Consider the following 24,154-nt stretch of genomic DNA (forward strand, 5'->3'; position numbering starts at 1 on the left):
AAGGGTAAGGAACTCTTCTCTCATCAAATGTACTTGCATTAAATGGTAATATAAAATGAATGGCAATCTTGTTTTAAAATAATGTTTCAGTGATAGGAATGAAGGGGATTTGTATTGGGCTTTCTGTGAAATTACTTTCCTGAATATCCTTTTGTTCAAAGATGGTGCTTAGTACCTCTTGTATTCTTGTGTTGCTGACATCTGAAGATTTGTTCAGAGATAGTGCACTTTGTTGAATCAAATCAAGCCTCATGCAAAATCTTTTGAAACTGCTTCTATGAAATTAGGGGCTGACATTAAAATGGCAAATGTACAAATTATAGAAAACACTGTAAATGCCACTAAGCACAATCTGTCAACCACGGCAGCAGCAAACTTCCATTCACTGCAGAGGACTTCACCCTCATCTTGGTCCCGGAAACGCTTGGCAATGAACTGAAGCTCCTCTAGAATCTTCACAATCTCCAGAGAGCTTCCAACCATAGGGGTACTCTGGGCACAGCCACTGTCCTTGGAAGGCGAGCAAGTGATCCGACCGCACATCATACCTGAGTCAGCACTGACAGGGCAGCATGGGTTCTCCATAGTGTGATAGCCGAAGTAGATCATGTTGCCATTGCCAGACCGCTGACTGGGCATTCCACTCATCTCCACAGTGCTGAAGCTTTGTTGCTGCTGCTGATTGTACCTGCAAGGCACACTGCTCCTTCCATCTCCGGGCTTCTTCATGCGAAGAAACCAAGCACACCAATTCAACAACACCACTCGGACCTGTTAGAAAAACCAGGAGAAAAGAAAATACTCATTATTACATATTTTGCATCTTCCATGGCCACAGCATACTTCGATAGCATTTTAAACCCAATTAAATACTTCTAAAGTACTGTAATATGGGAAACAAAGTAGGCAATTAGTGCACAGTTAGCTCCTACAAATAATAAATGTGTTCCTAGCCAGATACTCTGTTTCAACGGTGTTAAGCTATAAATATTGTCTAAGGCACTGATAAGAATTTGCCTGCCCTTCTTCATTTAGTACAGTACATCATGTTACGACACGGGGTAAACTCCTCTGCTAATTTAAACCAGCAACACAGAAGAGTTTCACCCTGTGCTATAATCTGTTAAAATTCGAGAGGTAAAGGACTATTCCAGACTTAATTATTTAAAGTAAAAATTAACAACATTATTCTTTAAGTCTAACAGTGAATATTAACTAACAACTATTTACAACTCCTTTCTCTAGAACCTATCTTTTACTTCCCACTATACAATACAAATCCAAGAAAAAAAGATCCCAATTACGATTTACAAAAAAAATGTCATGTTTCAAAACCAGCCAACTTTGCCAAATCTCCTTTGTAGATTCTCTCCAGGTCAGTTGTGATGTTCTGCTCTGCAGACTTCTTCCACAGGCAGGTACCTCTCAGAGAGCTCTGAAACTAGCAGCTTACATCTGTTGGTCTTTGGCAGCTCTCTCTCAACTGTTCAAAAATGTCCGGTTTTCTACTCCAAAACATCGGATCATTTCATTGACTTTAATATTAGCAAAATACTACATTCAAACTTGACTGGAGTTTGGTACCTTGGGGCATAATTTAAACTGATTGGCTGAAATTGAATTTGTTGTTGTCTCATGGCAACCCAGCTGCTGCTAGTTGTTTTGACCAAATATTACATTGTTAGCTTGTTCAGAACACTTTGTGTTGTGTCAGGCAGGCCTTACTAGTTTTTCAACAAAGGTACAGGAACTCTACACCTTCGTAACAATCATAACAGCTCCAATGGTAGCTCAATTTGTTTCTTTGATTGGTACAGTAAGTTTGACAGGGCATTATTGATATAGCAATGCCATCAAAAAGAGTTTACCATTAATCTTAATTCTTAGATGAAGCAGGTGGAGATTCTGGTTGGTCAAACTGTTGCCCATGTAACTTGCTGCACCTCCATGTCAATGACAGCCAAACTAAATAGCACCCTCTTATCATAGTGCATAACTTTTCAAGACTCTTTCTTGTGCCCCAGTTCTGATGAATGCAAAATAAAACATTCAAACTCTTGTCTGCTTTTAGCAATGTTTAAGTACTGTTCTAGCAAGAATTTATTTATTGTAAGTTTATTAAACTGTATATTATAACTGAACTTAAGCAATGCATTTGCAAAATAATTGTTTTCAGGAAACACACTTGTGTTGAATGTCTTTTTATTGTCTCTTTGTTCTTTCTCAGATGGGGTGGATTTAATTCTGAAAATTAAAATTGATGTTAGGACTGCCCATAACTGAGTGGCACAATGTAGCTGATACCTGTCCATGACTATTGCTGTAGAATATGCCTGACAGTAATTAGAGTATGTGGAAAAATATTTGCTTAACATAGTCTCTGCAAGTAAAACAATAGTAACTCTCTACTATCAAGGTTGCTTAAATGAGATAAAATGTGTAGCTGCAATTGTTTAACATTTAACTCGTTGTTTCTCTTGAATAATTTAATCAACCTGTTACAACATTAAGTCTCTGTTTTAGTTAAGATCTTTTATATAATCTTGGATATAAATTCCAAAGTAGCTATAAATGTACTTATATACATGAAATCACCATTAGAGGAAAAGATTCAAACCAATTTCAGTCAGTAAAAGTTGGCTCCCCTTCTCATTGCAGAGAGGAATGAATATAGAAATGAGCAGATATTGGAATGTGGATTGAATGAACAGATTAAGACATAACTTGTTATCCAAAGAATGCTAATATTAGGTGTAAACACACAACTTTATTGGAACTGATTAAAAATCAATATTCTTTTGTATTCCCTGAAATGAGAAATTTAAGAGGTTATGAAGTAATAGGCAAATATCTAATTGATTGGCAGTTAATAGAATACAGCTGCCAAATGTTACTTGAATACAGTATCCATTATGAAAATCTTCAAGGAGAAAGATAAGGAGGTCTGGTAAAACATCATGAAAGACCGGGGCGGGTGGATAAAAGCCTATCCATCTCAGTGATTAGCAAGTTTGAACTGTGTAAGATGCTGCACCCAAGAGTCAATTACAGAGGGATAACCTGACACCACGGACCAATAGCAATCAAACTGGGGGCGTGTGCATTCTAAGCTTAAAGTGCATAAGACATTCAAAAGCTTTGTGTGTGCCTTTTTGCTGTTGCTGCAACTTAGCTGTAAATTGCAATGAAGGTTATCTGACACTACCACCAGGCCTGGGCTCTCAGTGCAAAATGTGTGATCTAACAATAGGTGACACTGAATCACCACCACTTTACATCTTTCCCAATTTATCTCCATTCGAGGTTTTGTTTAAAGACCAGTTTTGAAAAGTCATAGTATAACTTGTAGTGTAACCCTTTTCTCTCTCCACAGATGCTGCCAAACCTGCTGAGTTTCTCCAGCACTTTGTTTATGTTGGGAAAGAAACATACAGAGGCACCTCGATTGTCCGAACGACATGGGCAGGGAGTATTTTGTTCGGATGATCGAATATCGGATAATCAAGGTTCTTCTGGAGTTAGATGTTAAAGAAGGAACATGCCTTTAAACACATCATAATTTATATTGGTCCACTGATCTTATTAACTGAGGTTATTTGTAACTTTCCTTTAGCACATCAGTTTAATTGCAAGGGGGGGTTAAGGGTCATGGAGCTTCATTACCGAAGTAGGAGTGGCAGTAAGTATTGCAATGGAATCTTGAGCTTAGAAACAAGACTGATAATGCTAAAATGGAGTATTGTCTAATGCCTTCCAGATTAAGTCATTTCAGATTCATTTAAACATACGCCCTCTGGTTCTAGACCCTTTCACAAGCTTCTCCTTATTGATTCCGTTCAGACCCCACATGATTTTAAAACTACAATATCCTCTCAGCCTTCTCTTCGGAGGAAAACTGTCCTAATTTATCTGAATTATCTTTAATAGCTGAAGCTGCTCCATCTTTTCTCCAAGATGCTCACAACTGTGTTCGACTTGACCCATTTCTGATATTAAATCTTCCAGTTAATATTATTCCTGCTGCCATATTTTCCTACTGTGATTAATTATTCTTCTTACTTGTACATTCTTCAGTATCTCATCGCTAATGTAATCTCTTGGCCTCGAAGACTTTTGCTTCTGCAAATGGCTATTTACTTTCCTGGTCTTAAATCAGTTAAATCACAGAGTTTAGCAATGCTCTTTTCCTTATTTCAATGTTTTAAATAATAATGTTGTATCTCAATATTTTCCCATATCTTTGCAATTAAAATGAAGGTTTCCCAGCTTCTGATCATCTTTTCTTTGACCCTGCATACTTTAGCTTTTAAATTGTTTCCTTTGTCATATTAATTCTGCTTTGCAACGTTCGTGATGCTGCAACCTCCATGTAAAGTACTTTTATAGATTCTGATATACCCCTGGCCCCATGGCTCATGATGCCAATTGTCTATTGCAGCAACAATCATTATGAGCTCTGAGTACTCCTGTTTCCATTGTTACACTTCTCTCTGTGTGTTTTGTGCTGTTAACTGTCCCCTTGCCCAACAGGGATTGTCACTTTTGGAGCTGCAAGATGTAAGCAATCCCAGTAGTTTAGCTGGGACGCTTCGATAGATTCTCGTTTCTTGATTGATTCTGCAACTGTCAAGTGGATCTAGCTTCTTCTAGCCCTCACTGCTTCTTCAACACTTCTTACCAGACTTAATCAAGGCTTTAGCTTGGAATTTTTCTCATCCCAGTTGGTCCATCCACACTGCCTATATATTTGTTCAAATGATTGCAGTGGTTGACTGTCTAAATACTTCTTAAAGCAGTTAAGTCTTTAAAGCTGTAAACGCATTTGGTCTTCTGCAACATTCTTCCTTTGGGTTCAATGAATTTTTGTAGTGTTAAGCAACAACATCTATTACTTATCACCATTAGATATTTTGAGTGGAAGGATGCTACTACATTCCTCCTCCCTTGACTAGGTCTAACGCCTACTTGGTTTACAGTGGTAGGAGAATAATCTTGGTCAACTCATAACAAGATGAGGGTTTTATTTGAATAAGATTTGGTGTATTCTGTTAACAATCAGGTACAAGTTACATTAGTCATTGTTATTTGATTTGATTTATTGTCACGTGTCTAGATATAGTGAAATGTTTTGTTTTGCATGCAGTACAGACAGATTGTACCATACAAAGTGCATTAGTGTAATAGAACAGAATGATTAATACAATGTTACGGCTACAGAAAAGGTGCACAGAAAGCAAGATCAACATTAAATTTAAAATTTGAGAGGTCCATTCAGAAGACTAATAACAGCAGGGAAGAAGCTGTTATTGAATGTATTTGTACGTATACATAAGCTTTTATATCTTCTGCCCAAAGGAAAAGGGTGGAAGAGAGTATAACTCGGATGGGACTTTGTTTATGTTGGTTGCTTTCTTGCAGTCAATAGATGGAAAGTTGGTTTGTGAGGTGGACTGGACTCTGTGAACAGAGTTTCTTGTGGTCTTGAGAACAGCAGTTGTTAAACCATGCTGTGATGCATTCAGATAAAATGCTTTCTATGGTGCATCTGTAAAAAATTGGTAAGAGTTTTGTGGATATGCCGAATTTCCTTAGCCTCCTCAGGAAGTAGAGACACTGTTGTGTTTTCTTGACCATTGAGTCGACATGGGTGGACCAGGAGAGATTATTGGTGATAGTTCCAGGAACTTGATGCGCTCGACCATCTTCACCTCAGCTCCATTAATAGCCTCCACTCCACTTTCTGAAATCAATGACCAACTCCTTCATCTTGCTGACATTGATAGAGATTGTTGTCCTTATACCATGCCACCAAGCACTTAATCTCTTTCCTGCATTCTGTCTTGTCATTGTTTCAGATCCATCCTGCACTGATGGTATTGTCAGCAAACTTGTAACTGGAGTTGGGGCAGAATTTGGTCACACAGTCTTGATTGCGTAAGACTAATCAATGGGAGATGTAGCTATGGCAGACTGCTCAGAATGCTGATATTTGTGGAAGCTCCTCCTCCAGCAACTTGCTTAACTGTCCATCACCATTCACAACTGGATGTGGCAGCTCAGCAGATATACAATCTGATTGTTTGGGAGTGGAATCACTTAGGTCTGTCTAGCGCTGCTTAAGCTGTTGGACACAAAAGCAGTCCCAGGTCGTAGCTTCACCAGATTGACACCACAATTTTAGATATACTGGTGCTGTTCCTGGCATACCCTCCTGTGCTCTTCACTGTGCCACTGTTGATCTGCTGACTTTATAGAAATGATAGAGTGGATGATATGTCAGACTATGAGGTTGCAGATTGCAGCTGAACATAATTCTGCTATGACTGATGGCCCACAGCACCTCATGGATTCCCCTTTTAGAGTTGCTGGATATGTTTGAAATCATCTAGCTCAGTGACAATGCCACACATGATAGAGAATATCCTTTATTGTGAAAGTGGAACTTCATATCTATGAGGACTCCACCTTTTGAATCCAATCTGATTTAGTCAGATCCATGATGTTTCTGGGCAACTAGTAGCTGACAACCCCAGACTGGCTGTCAAAAAGTGTGGTGCTTGAAAAACACAAAAGGCTTCTTGATGAAGGGCTTGCCTGAAACATTGACTCTCCTGCTCCTCAGATGCTGCCTGACCTGCTGTGCTTTTCCAGCACCACACTGTTTCACTCAGATCTCTAGCATCTGCAGTCCTCACTTTCTACTAACCTCAGATAGGCTGGCTGCTCTCAAAAAGCATCAGGAAGCAATCCTTGATGAAATGCTTATGCCCAAAGTTTCAACTCTCTTGCTCCTCAGATGTTGCTGTGCTGTGCTTTTCCAGTGCCACACGTTTTGACTTGGATCACCAGCATCTGCAGTCCTCACTTTCTAATAACCCCAGATTGGCTAGCTGCTCTCGAAAGGCACAACTGCTGCCACCAGGGAACACAATTTGCAAAGACCCTATTGTGGCCACTTAAATGCTTGACGGCACTTGATTTCAGCAGACCACCCTCTGAGTTAACATGGATTTGAGGTCCCCATTAGTCCTGAAAAAACAGTCCATCATTACAAATTATTTATGAAGATTCGAAGGCCACTGTGCATCTTGATATTTGTTCAGACAGATATTGTGGAGCACATTAATTTGCTTTAATCAAAAATAGGTCAGGCTGCATTATAAATATTCAGATTTAATTAAATTAATGCACTCCACATAAAGGCCTCGGAGGCTGTGCAATTGTTTCTCAGTGTTTCCCCTGTGGCATCTTCTGCACTGCCAGATTTCCCCAGTAATACATTCCTAATGGAAGCAATGGCTTGGAAGTATTCTACTGACTATAATAATGAAAGAATACAGGAAACAAAAAATAGTTTCAGGTTTAAGAAATAGTTTATAATGAGCTGTACTTTCCTATATTATTCATGATTGGAATGGAAGAAAAATATCAAACTATGTTCACCTTTCATAAAGCCTGTTTAACACATGTTGGAGTAATTAGTGATGAATAACGTGACAACAATGATCTGCAGTTATTTATTTTATTGGCATTTTAAGAGATTCTGTCTCCTGCCCTCATCCATGTAAATGTTCATGCCCGGGTGTCCTTGGAGAAGGCTCTTGATGCCTTTAGAGAGAGGTAGGCACCGCAGGAGATAAGTGCTTTATTACCCCTTCAACACCATTTTGATTTAGCCTCTTACTGCTCACCCTAATCCCCTTCACCTTTAATGGATTGCATTGCCTTTAATGGGCATTGCATGTAAATATTCAACTGACTTGGCGTTTTTTTTAAACTGGTGATGGTTACTCATTTTTTTAAAAATCACAGTGACTTTGATGGTGGGAAGGCACTCCTTTGTGTGTGATAACACTTCTGGATAGAAAAAGAAAGAGATTCTGTCTATGTAACTTGCAACTATGGCTCAGGAAGTTTAACATTAAGATGGCATTATGCGCTATGTTTCATACTTGATGAGAGTATTGATGTTTAAGTAAAAGAAACTAGATGTGTCAAACACCACTGGACTAATGCAACTCAGCAGACCAGGAATTCATCGCCTTGTTTACAGGATATACAACCTGTGCTTCTAACCAACCTTCAAGAGACTAATGAGACAGTCATTAAAGGTGTTTGCCTCAGTGTGGTGCTGGAAGATTCACATTTAATAGCATTTCCCAATGTGAGAAGCTGAATAAATAGCCCCTCAGACTTGGTACAGGATCAAAAATAGCACTTTTTTAACTGCCTTGGAGCTGTTCACTGTCTGACCCACTTGAAATAGGCAAGTTAAAAACTCATGAAACATTTGCCTTATAAAATCAGATGATCTTAAGATACTCAAATCTGGGTCAATCTGCTCACATGCTCATTGCTGCAATATGAAAATTGACACTTTTTTTCTTGATAATGGGTTGATTCATAAAATATTAACTCAGCAGGGTCTCTTTAATTAGGTTATTTGATTCCTCAAAATAGTACAAACAAAATTAATTTCAAACAGCCCCTGAAAGGGATCCAGTGATTACAAATGAAATTGTGAAAGGAAACAACAAATTGTCAAGATGGTGGAGTGGGCAAATGAGATTCAATGTCGAAGAGTGTGGTGCTGGAAAACCACAGCAGGTCAGGCAGCATCTGAGGAGCAGGAGAATCGAGCATAAGCCCTTCATCAAGAATGAGGCTTGTGGGACAAGGCAGCTGAGAGATAAATGTGAGGGGGATGGGGTTGGGAGGAAGGTAGCTGGGAAAGCGATAGGTAGATGAAGGTGGGGGTGAAGGTGGTAGGACGAAGTAGAGGGTAGGGTGGATAGATGAGAAGGAAGATGAACAGGTAGGACAATTCAAGAGGATGGCGCCGAGTTGAAAGATTGGATCTGGGATAAGGTGGGGGGAGGGGAATTGAGGAAAATGGTGAAATCCACATTGATCCCATGGTACTGGAGGATCCTGAGGCAGAAGATGAGAAGTTCTTCCTCCAGGTGCTAGGTGGTAAGGGTTTGGCAGTGGAGGAGGCCCAAGACTTGCATGTCCTTGGCAGAGTGGGAGGGAGAGTTGAAGTATTCGGCCACAGGGTGGTGGGGTTGTTTTCTGAAATGTTTTCAGAAATTTGTCCAGAGATGTTTTCTGAAACGTTCTGTGAGTTGGCATCCTGTCGCCTCAATGTAGGGGAGATCACATTGAGAGCAATGGACACAGTAAATGAGTGTGGAAATACAGGCAAATCTCAGTTAGATGTGGAAGGATTCTTCAGGGCCTTGGACGGAGATAAGGGAGGAGGTGTGGGCACAGGGTTTGTACATCTTGCAATGGCAGGGGAAGGTGCCAAGTGTGAAAGGTGGGTTGGTGGGGGGGGTAGGGGGGGAGCTGATAAGGGAGTTGTGGAGGGAATGGTTTATCTGGAATGCAGAAAGGGGAAGGAATGGAAATATATCCCTGGTGGTGGGGTCTGCTTGTAGGTGGCAGAAATGGCAGGAGGATGATGCAATGTATCCGCAGGTTGGTGGAGTGGAAGTTGAGGACCAGGTGAGACACACGCACTAAACAACCCTTCCTGATGAAAGGCTTATGCTCAAAACGTTGATTCACCTGCTCCTTGGATGTTGTTTGACCGGCTGTGCTTTTCCAGCACCACTCTTCTATCTGATCTCCAACATCTGCAGAACTCATTTTCTCCACGATGAGATTCAATGCAGAGAAGTATGAGGTGATGAACTTTAGTTGGAAAAACACTAAAGTACAGTACAAAATGGTGGGTGCAATTCTACGGGAGGTTTTAGGCACACATGGATCTGGATATATATGTGCACAGATCACTGAAGGTTGTGGGGCAGGCTAGAGAGCAGTTAATAAAGTATGCAGTGCTCTCAGCTTTATTAATTTGGACTGAGTAAAGAGCAAGCAGATGATACTAAACTTGTAAATGACACTTGTTAGACCTCAGCAGGAGTGTTGTGTACAATTGTCGGAAAGGTACAAATGTATTGGAGAGAGTGATAAAGCAATTTACAACTTTCAGGTATAAGAATCTTTAGTTTTCAGGATCAAGTGAACAAACAAGGTCTGTCCTTAGAAACATAGAGCTGTGCAGAATGGAAACAGACCCTTCGATTCAACTCATCCATGCTGGCCAGGTATTCTAAATTAATCTAGTTCCATTTGCCAGCATTTGGCCCATCTACTTCTAAACCATTCCTATTCATCTACCCATCCAGATGACTTTTAAATGTTATAATCCTACTAGCATTCACCGCTGCCTCTGGCAGCACATTCATTACTGCTCTGCATGAAAAAGCCATCCCTTGGCTCTCTCTTAAATCTTTCCCCTCTTACTTTAAACCTATGCATTCTAGTTTTGGACTCCCCCACCCCAAGGAAAAGACTTTGTATATTTACCTTGAACATTCCCCCACATAATTTTATAAACCTCTGTAAGGTCACCCCCTCAGCCTCTGATGCTCCAGGGAAGATGGCCCCAACCTATTCAGTCTCTCCCTGTAGCTCAAACTCTCCAAACCTGGCAATATCATTGTAAATCTATTCTGAACCCTTTCGAGTTTCACAACATCCTTCCTATAGCAGGGAGACCAGAATTGAACACAGTATTCCTAAAGTGGCCTAACCAACGTCCTATACAGTCACAACATGACCTCCCAACTCCTATACTCAATGCACTGACCAGTAAAGGCAAGTGAGCCAAACATCCTCTCCTTCCTGAAGAGAAGGAAACTGAGAGAAGATAGTATTCAGACTTCCAAAATTGAGAGTGGTCTGGACGGATAGGGTGAAGCTTTTGCTATTTGTAAAAGAGCAAATGAACAAGAAGGTGTAGAATTAAAGTGATGTGCAAATGAAGCAAGGGTAATGTGTGAAAAAAACTTTTTCATGGAGCAGTTGTTAGGGTATGAAATATGGTGGAGGCAGGGTCAATTGAGGCATTCAAGATAGTATTGGATTTTTTTTGATACTAATGACATGGAAGGATATGGGAAAAAGGCAGGAGGTTGATGCTAGGTAACAGAGGTAGTGCAGACATGAGGGGCCAAATGGCCTCCTCTGCACTATAATAATTCTGTGATTCTGTGAAATTTAAAATAAAATTTGAATTTGGGGTTTGATGATGAACTCCAGCTCATATGCTGCCCACCTGATTGCAGTAGGCCTCAGGTATGCCAATGGACACTGTATCCTCCCTCTCCCGGGACACCAGACCTGGATATAATTACAGTAGACAAACAGTAAGATTGAACAACCTCCTCCATAGCCCACTGCCTGTAATTGATCACGCCTGCCTTGGCCAAGCCCAGAAGCAGCTGCATGTGTAGGTCCTCCAAATCAAACCCCTTCCCAACCCTACCTTTGCAGCAGGTGGCCAAGGATTAGGATCATGGGCATGATATGGAGCCAAAAATTAAGAAGCAACTCCAACTAACAAGGGAGGTTAAATTGAGATGTTCAAGATGGCCTTGGGTTTATTTCGGATAGTCATGGAAGGATATGGGGACAAGGCAGGAGATGGGTACTAAGTAACTGAGCTAGTGCAGTTATGAGGGGCCAATGACACAGTCCAGCCTGTCTAACTCTCACAAGGCTTCAGGCATGTCCTAAACATTTGGGCATGAACGTAGCAACAGGAAACAAGCAGACAGTCTAGCTGAGCTGCTCCGTCAACCAGCCACTGCCTGGATCTGTGTATAGCTCTTGGTATGAAACAGGTCTGGAACCAAGGCACTTGAATCTGGGCATTCTAATTCACTGGAAGGGATATCATCACTGTGCCACTTGACCCCTCATTCAACCTGCTCAGACATGTTAACGCACACCCCCAGGTCAGGTGGGACTTGAATCCAGCTCTTCAGGTTCAGAGATAGGGGCATTACCAAAAGACTCCTAATCAATTAATCAGAAAGCAAAGAACACTATGTGAGCACTTGTCTATGAATGTTATACACTAGGGCCTTTTGCACTTGCCCAATACAAAGGGAGAATAATATCTCTAGACCGAGGAGCCATAAGCCCAAAATCTCTTCATACTTTTCCAGTAATGAACCAGTTGAAACAATGGAACCAAACGTAAATGGTTTGAGCTGATTTAACTGGTGGCAGCCCTTTGAAAGAATAGAAGGCTCTCGATGAAATCTTGAATTAAACCAACCAAATACATTCAAGTTATCAATTGAAGGCCCCTTAAGCAGGCACTGTCACTAAAAATAAAAATTCCAAAGAATATGAACTGATTTTAAATTAGAATGAAATTCTAGGGGACATGAAGCCCTCCAGCCAAGGTGCCCACTGGTCATTAAAGGCCTCAGTGCGCCAGTGGATCCCATGTTCTCCCTCTCTCAGGATACCCAGTTGCAGATGTAACCATTGAAGAGAGACAAGCCATAGACAAAACCTTAAAAGGTTACAGACCTAAAAGGATAACTTGAATAAAAGACAAAGCCCCAAAGGAAAACTTAAATTAAAAAGTAAGTTTATGAGGAGACATTGCAATCCAGCTGATGCAGTGCTCACAAGTCATAGAAGGACTCAAACATATTAATGGATACGTGTGCTGCTTGTCCAGGTACACCCAGATATGTGGACCATCACTAATGAAAAGCAAATAGTTGGATGTAATAAATCCTTCAGAACACACTGCCTGGACCTGTTAATGACTATCTTGGCTAACAAGAAGATTCTGTCCTCTCCTTCTTACTAACTGGCCAAAGATTAGTAACACAGGGCTGAGCTACAAGTTAAACTTCAGGAACAACTCCCATATAAAATGAAAAAGGGGCAATGGCACATCACATTCAGTGGGCAGCATGGTGGCTCAGTGGTTAGCACTGCTGCGTCACAGCACCATGGACACGGGTTTGATTCCCACCTTGGGCGACTGCCTCTGTGCAAACTCCATATTCTCCTCATGTCTGTGTGGGTTTCCTCCGGGTGCTCCAGTTTCTTCCCACAATTCAAAGATGTGCTGGTCAGGTGAATTGACCATGCTTAATTTGCCATAGTGTTAGGTGCATTAGTCAGGGGTAAATATAGGTTAGGGGAATGGGTCTGGGCGGGTTACTCTTCAGACTATCAGTGTGGACTTGTTGGGTCGAAGGGCCTGTTTCCATACTGTAGGGAAACTAATCTTAACAAAACTCATGAATTCCTGAAGACTGCAGAAATTACAGGTGAAGCTCTCTTTATAAGTTATTTCACCTTCACCTGTTAGCTTAACAATATCAATAACATAAAATTAACTCTGAACTTCTCCTTTTCAGTTTGCTATACCAATGGTACACTGAGCTACAATGGGTTCAGACCATTACAATTTAATGGCAGATAATAAAGACCATTTTTGACTATTGGAAAGCTAATACATAATTAGATATTCTTTGAAAGCTTAAGGTGATCAGTTAATGCAATTTTATGGGTGTAAACTAACCAGCGTTTTATTTACATATATCAATTAAACATCACATTTAACTATAAATAATGTGTGTGTGTGTGTGTGTGTGTGTGTGTGTGTATGTGTGTGTGTGTGTGTGTATACATATATATATATATATATATGTCGACAATAGATACTGCTAGCTGAAAAGATTGCCTCAAATTCAATTTCCACATTATAATTCCTTTTTACTCATGAAAATCCCAATTGAACCCAGATGTAAAATCAGACCAATTATATAGATATTTCTCGCTGAAAAGGTTGCCAGAAATTGAATTTCTATATTATAATTTAGTTTTGCTTATGAAAAATCCAATTTATTCCAGATACAAAATCAGATCATTTGTAAGTTTCTCTCACAAATTAAATGTATAATAAGGCAATAGCATGCTTGCTGTAAACTGTTATACCACTTTCACTTTAATTGATTTTCTTAAAATGTAAACAATTTTGATGCTTTGATCCATACTTTGTAAAGTCACTGAATGCAAATCAGCAAAACCAATTTACTTATCCTACTTACACAAGATATTGTGCATAAAAGTAAAATTTGATGCAAGTGTGTAGATTTTTAAAAGATTGGCAATTCAAAAGTGATCTGCATTTTTATGGTGCCTTCAAGGAGAGATAAAAAAATACTTCCAGACAGGAGGAATCAGAAAATAAAACTCCACAGCAAAGGCCATTTGTTTTATAATTTACTGAACATCTGAAAGACTTTCAACTTGGAAATGCTGAATCTCTGCACTCAAACCATTGGTGCATATGTTTAATCATCTGCTCTATGGGACCAAGGCAAAAATAGAGTTTCAATGACTGCAGAATGCTGACCAACTCATTTCTGCTAGATCCTTAGCTGCAAGCCACACCTTTTGTTGTTTGGCTGAGATCCTGACTGGGAGCAAATATCGGAGTTGAATTTTATTAGAACTCAATGCATTGTAACACACAGAAACAGAAGGTCTCCTAGTGCCAAATCCATTAAGTAAGACCTAGTGACATTGGTTTTCACAGGATCATTGGAAGCAGGATTTAAAGTAATACCTACAAACATTGAGATCATAGGTCAGGACTTATGCAGTTAATGGCAGTGCTCTGGAGAGTGTTGCCAAACAAAGAGACTAGGGGATGAGGTGCATAGTTCCTTGAAAATGATAGACAGGATTTTGAAGAAGGCGTTGAAATATTTGCCTTCTTTGGTCATAACACTGAGTATTGGAGTTCGGATGTCATGTTGTGGCTGTAGAGGGCATTGGTTAGGCCATTTTTCAAATCCTGCACACTATTCTGGCCATCCTTCTAAAGGAAAGATGTTGTTAAACCTGAGAGGGTGCAGAGAAGATGTACAAGGATGTTGCCAGGACTGGAAGCTTTGTGTTATAGGGAAAATCTGAATAAGCTGGGACATTTTTCACTGGAGCGTTAGAGATTGAGGGGTGACCTTAGAGAGGTTCATAAAATCATGAGGAGCATAGATGGGGTAAGTAGCCAAGGTCTTTTTCCTAGGGTGGGGAGTCCAAAACTAGAGGGCATTTTTTAAAGTGAGAAGGGAAAGATTTAGAAAGGACCTGAGGGGTAACTTTTTCACACATTGGGTGGTGTATGAATGGAATGAGGTGCCAGAGGAAGTGATGGAGGTGAGTAAAATTACAACTTTTAAAGGGAATTTGGATGAGAATATGAATAAGAAGCATTTAGAGTGATATGAGCCAAATTGGACCAGGTCAGATTGGTATGTCTGGTTGCGCAGACAAATTGGACCGAAGGGCCTGTTTTGGATCTGATTTTTTTTTCCAGTTTCACATAAGAGTTTGGTTCAGACATTGTTTTATGTCCTGCATTTATTATGACTGCAAATCTACAAGAAATACTCAGCTTCTGATGGGAACCAATTTTGCTACATTTTTTTGGTTGCATGAAGAACGAGGAACAGGATTCCTAACACAAGAAGTAATAGTTGAACTGCTTAGAAGGCAAAATGTGAGGTTTAGGGTAGGTGAAGTTGTTGATGGAGGAAGGCCCCAACTATCCCATAAGGCACACAAGGCAGGGTCCCAATGTCTGAGCAGCTGTAGAGGGAAGAGTTGCTCTTCTCTAGACTGGCTGTCATGGTGCTCAATAATTTTGTACACTAAATACTGTCTTCTGAGACAGATAGTTTGTCTGTAGCAGTGCAAGTGACCCATATCCTTAACTCCTTTGCCTCATGAGTGCTTCAAGGGACATTGTCTACAACTCTGCATCTATCATTCATGAATAAATTCAATAGGCCACTAATGTCCTCTGTACCAGGAGCAATAATGGCAGAGGCTTCCTCAGGGTGCCAACTATTAAATGGATGGGCTTTACGATAGACTAGAGTGGCTAGTTTTTTTTGTGTGCAGGGTGGGGTCAAAGATTGCACACATGTAACCACCAGGGTAGCAAAAAACCAGACATGTGCATTCATTGAATGAAATTGTTTTCCTATTATTGAGGTGCATCTGGTGTATAACAAAAAATAAACCTGTGTGAGATTTATAGCGAATCTAAATTCTTAGATCCCATACAATATGGAAACTGGCCCTTTAGCCCAACAAGTCTACACTGACCCTCCAAAGAGTAACCCATCCAGACCCATTCCCAAAACCTATATTTACCCATGACTAATGCACATAATACTATGGGCAAATTTAGCATGGCTAAATCACCTGACCTGCAGATCCTTGGACTGTGGGAGGAAACCGACGCACCCGGAGGAAACCCACATTGACACTGGGAGAATGTGCAAACCCTACACAGTCACCCGAGGCAAGAATCAAACCCGGGTCCCTGGCGCTATGAGGCAGCAGTGCTAAGTACTGAGCCACCATGCAGTCCCTATTAGTCATAGCTGTTAGTTGTAATTTCTTTATTAGCATTAGCCAAGTATCCCCACTGCTTTACCTGGCAGAGCCTGGTTGTTGAGGGACAACCATAGTCCAACTAAAATCCTTGCATAAGAAAAGCAGTTTCTATCCTCTCCAAATCCACCGAGAAGATTATCTGATTTGCTGCATGCCACCTTTAACCAGTCACAAATATGAAACTACAAACTCCTTGTTGCTCCACTCCTGGCTTTTGACAATGACAGCTCATCATGCCTGCACAGATGAGGTACAACCAGCATTATGGAACCACAAACAACATCTTACATTTACATCTAGTTTACAATAGTATAAAACATCTGAAAGCACTTTGCATGACCATTATCAAACAAAATATATCGCCAACCTACACAAAGATGACACTTTTAATCTAAATTGTCAGGTGCAAGCCCATGGTATCTTGAGGAATACGTTTCTTAAATTCCAAATAAAATTACTTGTTGATTTCAGTTGAGAATGGAATTGAGTGGTGTATAAACCCAGCATTGCACCCTATCTCATCAGTTCCCCAATTTGCTGGAAAGGCTAAAAGAGTCCCAAACAGATATTAGGACAATTCTCCAAAACCTTTGTCAAAGAGTATATTTTAAGGAAATTTTAAGGAAAACCTTCAAAGACAGACAGAGAGAGGGGTAGAAAGGTAGATTATCACCAAGGCTATCATCAAATACAGTTTGAAAGGCAGAAATGTGAGATTCTAGCAAAGCTGCAGAAGTTGGTGACACAGGTTTCTGGCTGCTGTGTCCAATAAAATGGCCAGATACTTCCTGATAGGTTGTCAGCTAGTGTGCTGAAGCAGCTTTACTTTAAATCCAACTATTTGCCACAGATTTATCAGTTGTCTCTGCAATAATATATGGGTTATTGATATTTTTTCATGGTATTTCTTCTGTCTATTGGAATTCGTTTTGAAAACTACGTCAGTGGCAAATGGTCAACCTTTGATTTGGATTGGAAATAGGGATCTAAAGAAAGAAGGGCTCTGGCCCGAAACGTCGAATTTCCTGTTCCTTGGATGCTGCCTAACCTGCTGTGCTTTAACCAGCAACACATTTTCAGATCTAAAGATTTAGGCCAACATCTTTTAATCTGCATAGTCACACTTTGGGTGCCTTTTTATTTTTTTCATTGTTGTGGGTGTTGCTTTTTAGGCCTCAATTTGTTGCCCATCCCTAATTATCTAGAGGGTAGTTGAGAGTCAACAACACTGCTGTAGGTTTGGTGTCACATGCTGGCTAGATTAAATTAGGAGCAACAAGGAATCTGCAGCTTCATATTTGTGACTGGTTAAAGGTGGCATGCAGCAGATCAGGCAGTCTTCTCAGTGGATTTGGAGAGGGTAGGAACTACTTTTCATGTGCAAGGATCTTAGTCGGACAATGGGAGAGGAGGTTGTGCTGCTGTATTGCATTCTTGTGGACTTGGGGATAAGTTGATTCAATTGGCTTCCCCTGCCAGTGAGCACATTCCCCTTAATGGGCCCTTCATGGCCCTCACTTAACATGCAATTGAGTTCCTGCCTCTGGGAGCCATACTCATGGTCTTGCATGTGTACAATCTAGGATTGTATGCTAATTTGTCTGTTCCTTTAAATTTGACCCATATTGTGGATGATGGGGTAATAGATAGATTTTTGCATTTCCAGCACTGATATTCCACATGATTTGGTCATATGGTATGTTTATAATTTTACCAAACCACACATCCCTACAAGCTGTTGCTACATGGTCAAGCTGAATGTTCATTACATCAGAGCTATGATATTGGTATTTTTTCTCCATTACCTAAATGATCACTATGAAAGCTAAAACATCCAAATGCATAAGCCATTCGTTTTTTTTTCTTCAATTTGGTTCTGCACTGACCTTCAAAGCAGACATCCTTTTGAACTTCCATAAATTTATGTTCTATTTTTTATAAGTAATGCCAATTTCACCGTAATGTTCTTTAGTAATCTGGCCTCTTGTAAACATCATAAGAACTCATACAGAGGTTTGCTTGATTATTGAATCGTTGCTTAATGTTGATTGAACACAAAATCATTCTGAAGCTGGCAGTGATCCAATATCATTAAACGGGATATTGTATCCTTAAAATGTTTTTTGTTTGGAACTTCTTTGAAATTAATGATTTACTCTGATTAAACTTCTGCTACTCCTGTCATCCCCCATCTGCTTCTTAGCATGCTATCTCTAGTTATTGTCCTCTTTGCCCTAGAGAATTGCTCTTTCTTGACAGAGCTGCTGCAAAATTTGATCTTTGATTTGGATTGTTCTGCAGTCACTACTAGAAAAGTGACTTCCTTCACACAGAGCTTCTGTTAGCGAACAAGATATTGAATCTTACCTGAAATTAATTTAGATGGTTTTGAACTATGAGACAAACGATGCATCAAAAATACATACCTCAACATAAGCGGAGTATATGAAGAAGGTGGTATATTTAACAAAGGAATTCCTTATCACATAGATTTAGGATCAAACTGAATGCTGATATATAACCATAATATTACTATTCTTTCTACATGATTGCACCTGCATTTTTAGTAAAAACAATTACTGTTTGAATAAGTATTTGATTTGCAATATTGAAGATAGATGTAATCCATTACAAACTGTAGATATATTACATATCTTTTGATATTCAGATGAAGAACTAAACTATGTTTCAAACAGTACATTAATGTTGACAATGTTGACTCCTGCAGAGCACAGAATCTTTATATAGAAAGATGCGGAGGCCACAATTAAAATTCTATGACTGATATTCTGTGCAAATATATGAAATGGTTTATAACTCTGTGATAGCTAAGGTGAACCTGTTTTCTCATCATTAATCTCTCTGGTAGAATCACATTCATTTTCATGAGGTTCTTAGTGCCATTTAAATACTAAAGTAAACAATTCTGCAACCTTTATAATTACATTTGGAAAGACTGTAAATATTACTTCTGATATAATGAAAGCTGTTATTTGCTTGTGGAAGTTGATTACAATGCCAATAGAATCTGATCTGCTTATTACCCAAATGTACCCTCCTTCACTTGCACACTCTTCATCTCAAAGCTATGTCTGTAGGATAGGGCAGAATAAGGTCTGTTCACCAAGCAAAATTCAGAAATGGATATAGTTCCGTTCTCATGCAATCCCGTGTCATAAGAAAATCATGTTGTAGCAGCAACAATTAAACCAATGGGACCAGAATCATGTTATAACCAATACATGCTTAAAAAGTTCAGGCTTTAGAAATGGTGCCCCCAATTCATCAATTGCATTATAATGAATTCACATTAATGAAACACGCATTATAGCAGAATGACCTGTATGTTGGATTGTGGATTTGTGAATTAGTAGCAAACAGGGAGAAAGAGAGAACATGTGGGGGGTACTAAGTGTTCATGTATGAACTTTACTTATTGAAAAGCATATGCTTCAATTCAGGCATTTATCAAGGAAAGTTGACAGATCCAAGACAGCTGTATGAGAAACACAAGTGATTGGTTCAGCTTAGTTACTATAGTCAGACACCACATGCTTGAAAAGCTCAGAACACAATGTCTAATATTAGACGTATTCCATGCTTGGACAGCACTTGCTGCAAATGTATGTGAGCACTTGTAAATGTGCTAACATCAAGTTTAAGATTTTTAATCAGGATTGCAATATGGCTCACTTAGGTTACCCGAAGCTAGACACATTTGCATGCAAGGATCTCCAGGCATTGCACGTTAGAATTCACTCCTAATGCACACAAATAGTGCTGAGGTGGAAGAGCTGGACAATACTGTAAAAAAGTTACTCACTATCAACATACAGTTGAGTGGCAGGAGATCATAGTAAAACTGTACATCACCTTACTGTGAAACAAAACAGTTTAACATTTTAAATCATGCTTTATCTCACTTGTTCTTTTTGATGTTGTATCCACGATTAAGAATGGCCCACAGAAAAGCAAAAGTGCACCCATCATAATCTGTGGATAAATGGTCAGGCAACCTGCAACATGACACTGGACCTCTTCTTGGAGGGTTAGGGCTGTATCCACAATTATCTTACAAATAAAAATGGGGGATGTGTACAATGAGCAATGGTTATCAGGTTTTGTGAGTTGTTGTCGTTGAATGAGAACACTAACATTACATTGTTATCTATTTCCACTTCTCATCATTTAATCTGTATTGTAACAAAATGAGAATAAAGGAAGCCTTGGAGCTTTGTGGGAAATGTAAGGCAGTGTATTCATGCACGTACAATTCTACACTGAGGTGAGTTCCTACTCCTGGTCTTTCTTGACCGGAATCTTGGGCCTGAGATCAGCATTTTCTCCACAGTATGAGAGGAAGTGAAATTTGATGACAAACAATCCTGAGCTTGATTTTAACCTTGCTGGGCCACATGACCCAACATTTATAACATTTATAATATTAACCACATGGTGGATGCTCAGGAATTATACAATTTAAAGTTCTGTAATGCCAATAGGATCAGATATCATTTCATGCAGGGCTAAAACAGAGATGTATTTTTCCCATGAACCCAAAGTAGATCACAAGTGGGCTAAGGCTCTTATGCAAATATCCAACATGTCCTTTTATGGGGTCCAGTGTATTTCAGCCTTTCCAATGAGGACCACCAAGTCTTCATGTGACTTAATGTAGCAGATGAAGTTCAATGTGGATCAGTGCAAGGTCATGTACTTGGGTTGAAAATTTGGGTTGACTTATTATCTTAATGGGGAGAGACTATGGGTGCTCTGGTACAGAGGAATTTTGGTATATTTGTTCATTAGTCACAGAAAACTAGCAGGTACAGCACATAATAAAGGAAGTGACAGAAATGTTGGCTTTTATAGCTAAAGGAATAGAATATAAAGGTAAGGAAGTATTGTTGCAATTATACGAGGTATTGATGAGATAGCACCGGTAGTATTGTGCACAGTTTTGCTTCCTTTATTTGGGGAAAGATGTAGTGGCATTGGACACAGTTCAGAGGAGGTTCACTAGATTGCTCCCAGAGATGAGGGGTTTGTCTTATGAAGAGAGATTGAACCCATTAGGCCTATACTCTCCGGAATTTAGAAGAATGAGGGGAGATCAAATGGAGATATTCAAGATAATAAAAGGTATGGATTAAATAGACATGGAGTGGGGCATTCTAGGATGAAAGGTCGTAGTCTTAGAATAAGGTGTAGCAAATTTAAAACAGTTGGAGAGAAACTACTTCTCCTGAAGGGTTGTGAATCTGTGGAATTCACTACTCCAAAGAGCAGTGGATGCTGGGACAGTGAGTAAATTTAAGGAGGAGTTAAACAGATTTTTAATTGTTGATGGAGAGAAGACAGAAAAATGGGGGTGAGGAGCATGTCAGCCATGATCGAATGGCAGAGCAGACTCAATGGGCCGAATGACCTAATTCTGCTCCAATGTCTTATGAACCTAATCATCCTGTCGGTCTCCACCCAGCCTCATTCCACTTCTCCTGTAGGAACCTCTTGAAATCTTTTCCCAGTCACTCAGTTGGAAGTTGGGGCCTAAGGTACCACTCAATCCTATTCCACCAGCAGCTGCTCTGAACCCTCTTTACATTCTTCCTCAACAAAAAAATTAACCAGAAGCATCACAGAGTTGTTACAGTACAGAAGGCCAGATGTCCCATCGTGACTGCACTTGCTCTGAGAAGGAACGAACTGCCCCACATCCAGGCTTTCACCTGTAACTCTGCATATTCTTCCTTTTCAGATAATAATCCAATTTGCTTCTTAATACCATGATTGAACCTGTCTTCTCCAAAAAATGTGGTGGTAATGTTACTGGACTAGGATTCCAGAGGAGAAAGTGAGGACTGCAGAGTTGACATCAGAATCAGAATGTGGTGCTGGAAAAGCACAGCAGGTCAGGCAGCATCCGAGGAGCAGGAGAATCGACGTTTCGGGCACAAGCTCTTCATCAGGAATGAGGCTTGTGAGCCTTCCTACCTATTCGCTCAATCCTCCTCTCCGACCGGTGACCTTTACCCCCACCTCCTATGGCACACTCAATTACCTTCCTCCCAGCCCCACTCCTCTCTCACGTTTCCGTCCACCCCTTCAGCTCACAAGCCTCAGTCCTGATGAAGAACTCTTGCCTGAAATACCGATTCTCCTGCTCCTTGAATGATGCCTGACCTGCTGTGCTTTTCCAGCACCCCTCTCTCAACTAGGATTACAGAGCCCTAGGCTAATGTTCTGGAGATATGGGTTCAAAACACATCACTTCAGATGGTGAAATTTAAATTTAATGAAAAAAAATGGAATAACAAAAAGCTAGTTTAGCTTTTATCCACTATTTAAAATAAAACATCTGATTCACAAGTTTCCTTTGAAGAAAGAAATTTGCTATATTTATTTGGTCTGCCCTGTATGACCCTCCAGATCTCAACAGTACAGCTCTTAAATTGCCCTCTTGGCAATTAGGGGCAGGCAATAAATGCTAACCCCACCCGACAATGCCTGCATCCTGTGAATAAATAAAACTCACAGGCAGCGTATTCCAAAAAAATTCACGAAAGAGATCTTCCTCACATGTCTATTATCTCTTTTTGCCATCACCTTAATTTTTTCAACCAATGGGAATATATTTCACCTATCCATTACCCTATCCAAGATTTTGAATATTTTAAAAGTCTCCTCTCAACCTTCTCTTCAAGGAAAACAATCCTAATCCTAATCCAAAATTGAAGTGACTCACCCTGGACCCATTTTTGTGAAATACGAAATGGTCAAAATTTTGTGGGTTTCTGTTGCCTCTGTCAGACAGGAAATACCTCATGGATTGACATCAAACACCCACTTTGAGTGAAAATCTGTCATCTCCCATCTTGTGAATCTCCTAGTGAGTTCACAAGTGACTGTAGATGGCCTGATTGAACTTAGTCCACTTGGTCTCCTAGTTGGAGAAAAGCACCTGACTTAAGCCAATGAAAGCTGAGGAACTAAAAGCACCAAAGTAATTTTTCCCAACACTTTTAGCCATGGCTACAACCCCTTGCTTTTGGGTAAGTAAAGATCTACATCCATTGACACTGGTCACAAAACTGATATTCTTCTTACATAAGTCTTTGCATCAAGCATCATTGGCCTCACTTAAAAATTGTACTTTAATTGTGGACAATTGTGGGAAATTCAGCAGTTGTCTTTTGCTCTCAAATCCAGGCATATTGAGCCAGATGCAGTATTTATGTGGCAGGCAACTAACATCCACTAAAACCTGGCACAGATATAGGCACTGAACCTCAGACATCATAATTTGCCCAACTCAGCTCTTAATGGCAAAAGTAGCTAACATTGTTTGATGTTCTCCTCCCATTACATACCAATTGCTGACTATTTCTCATCATGATAGTGATAACTCACCCACTTTGGCATCTTTCCTCCATGAGGATCGTGGTAATGAAGCTGAAGGACCAGCACAGTGACGACCACAGACAAGCCCACGATGAACATTGTCGCTGCAAAGTACCGAGCTGTAACAACAACACAAGATAATTTCAAGTCCTGAAGCTTCAAGTTGTTACCTTGCAATTTTATTTTGTTTTTGCTTATTTCTCCAATCTTCTGAAAAGTCTGTCTTATAGTGGAGTTTTGTTTCCACATCCAAGCCCTTGCTTCCATGCCCAATTAATGTCATGGATAAACTGAGGCAGCAAATTGCAGTAGCACATTTGACATGAAGCATGCTGTAGCTGAGCCCAATCCTGTCCTCTCTGGTTGTGCATCAACACATTTTCCAAGAAGTTGGCACTGGTTCATGATCAAAGTGATTCAATTCTCATCAGTTAACATATCACAGACTGGAAAC

At 40.0% G+C, this 24,154-nt stretch overlaps 1 protein-coding gene across 1 annotated transcript in view; it reads right to left on the bottom strand.

Annotated features, from left to right (window-relative positions):
- Positions 1-249: 249 nt before the first annotated feature.
- The window catches only part of chrna8 (cholinergic receptor, nicotinic, alpha 8), a 198,210-nt gene continuing 174,305 nt past the window's right edge, over positions 250-24,154 (bottom strand). Inside the window, exons 9-10 of the mRNA XM_060845653.1 lie at positions 23,710-23,819; positions 250-771 (exon numbers count right to left, since the gene is read on the bottom strand). Of these exons, the coding sequence (XP_060701636.1) occupies positions 250-771; positions 23,710-23,819 (632 nt within the window). The remainder of the gene's footprint in view (positions 772-23,709; positions 23,820-24,154) is intronic.

The sequence above is a fragment of the Hemiscyllium ocellatum genome, chromosome 2 (assembly GCF_020745735.1).
Source record: "Hemiscyllium ocellatum isolate sHemOce1 chromosome 2, sHemOce1.pat.X.cur, whole genome shotgun sequence".
Taxonomy (NCBI): Eukaryota; Metazoa; Chordata; class Chondrichthyes; order Orectolobiformes; family Hemiscylliidae; genus Hemiscyllium; species Hemiscyllium ocellatum.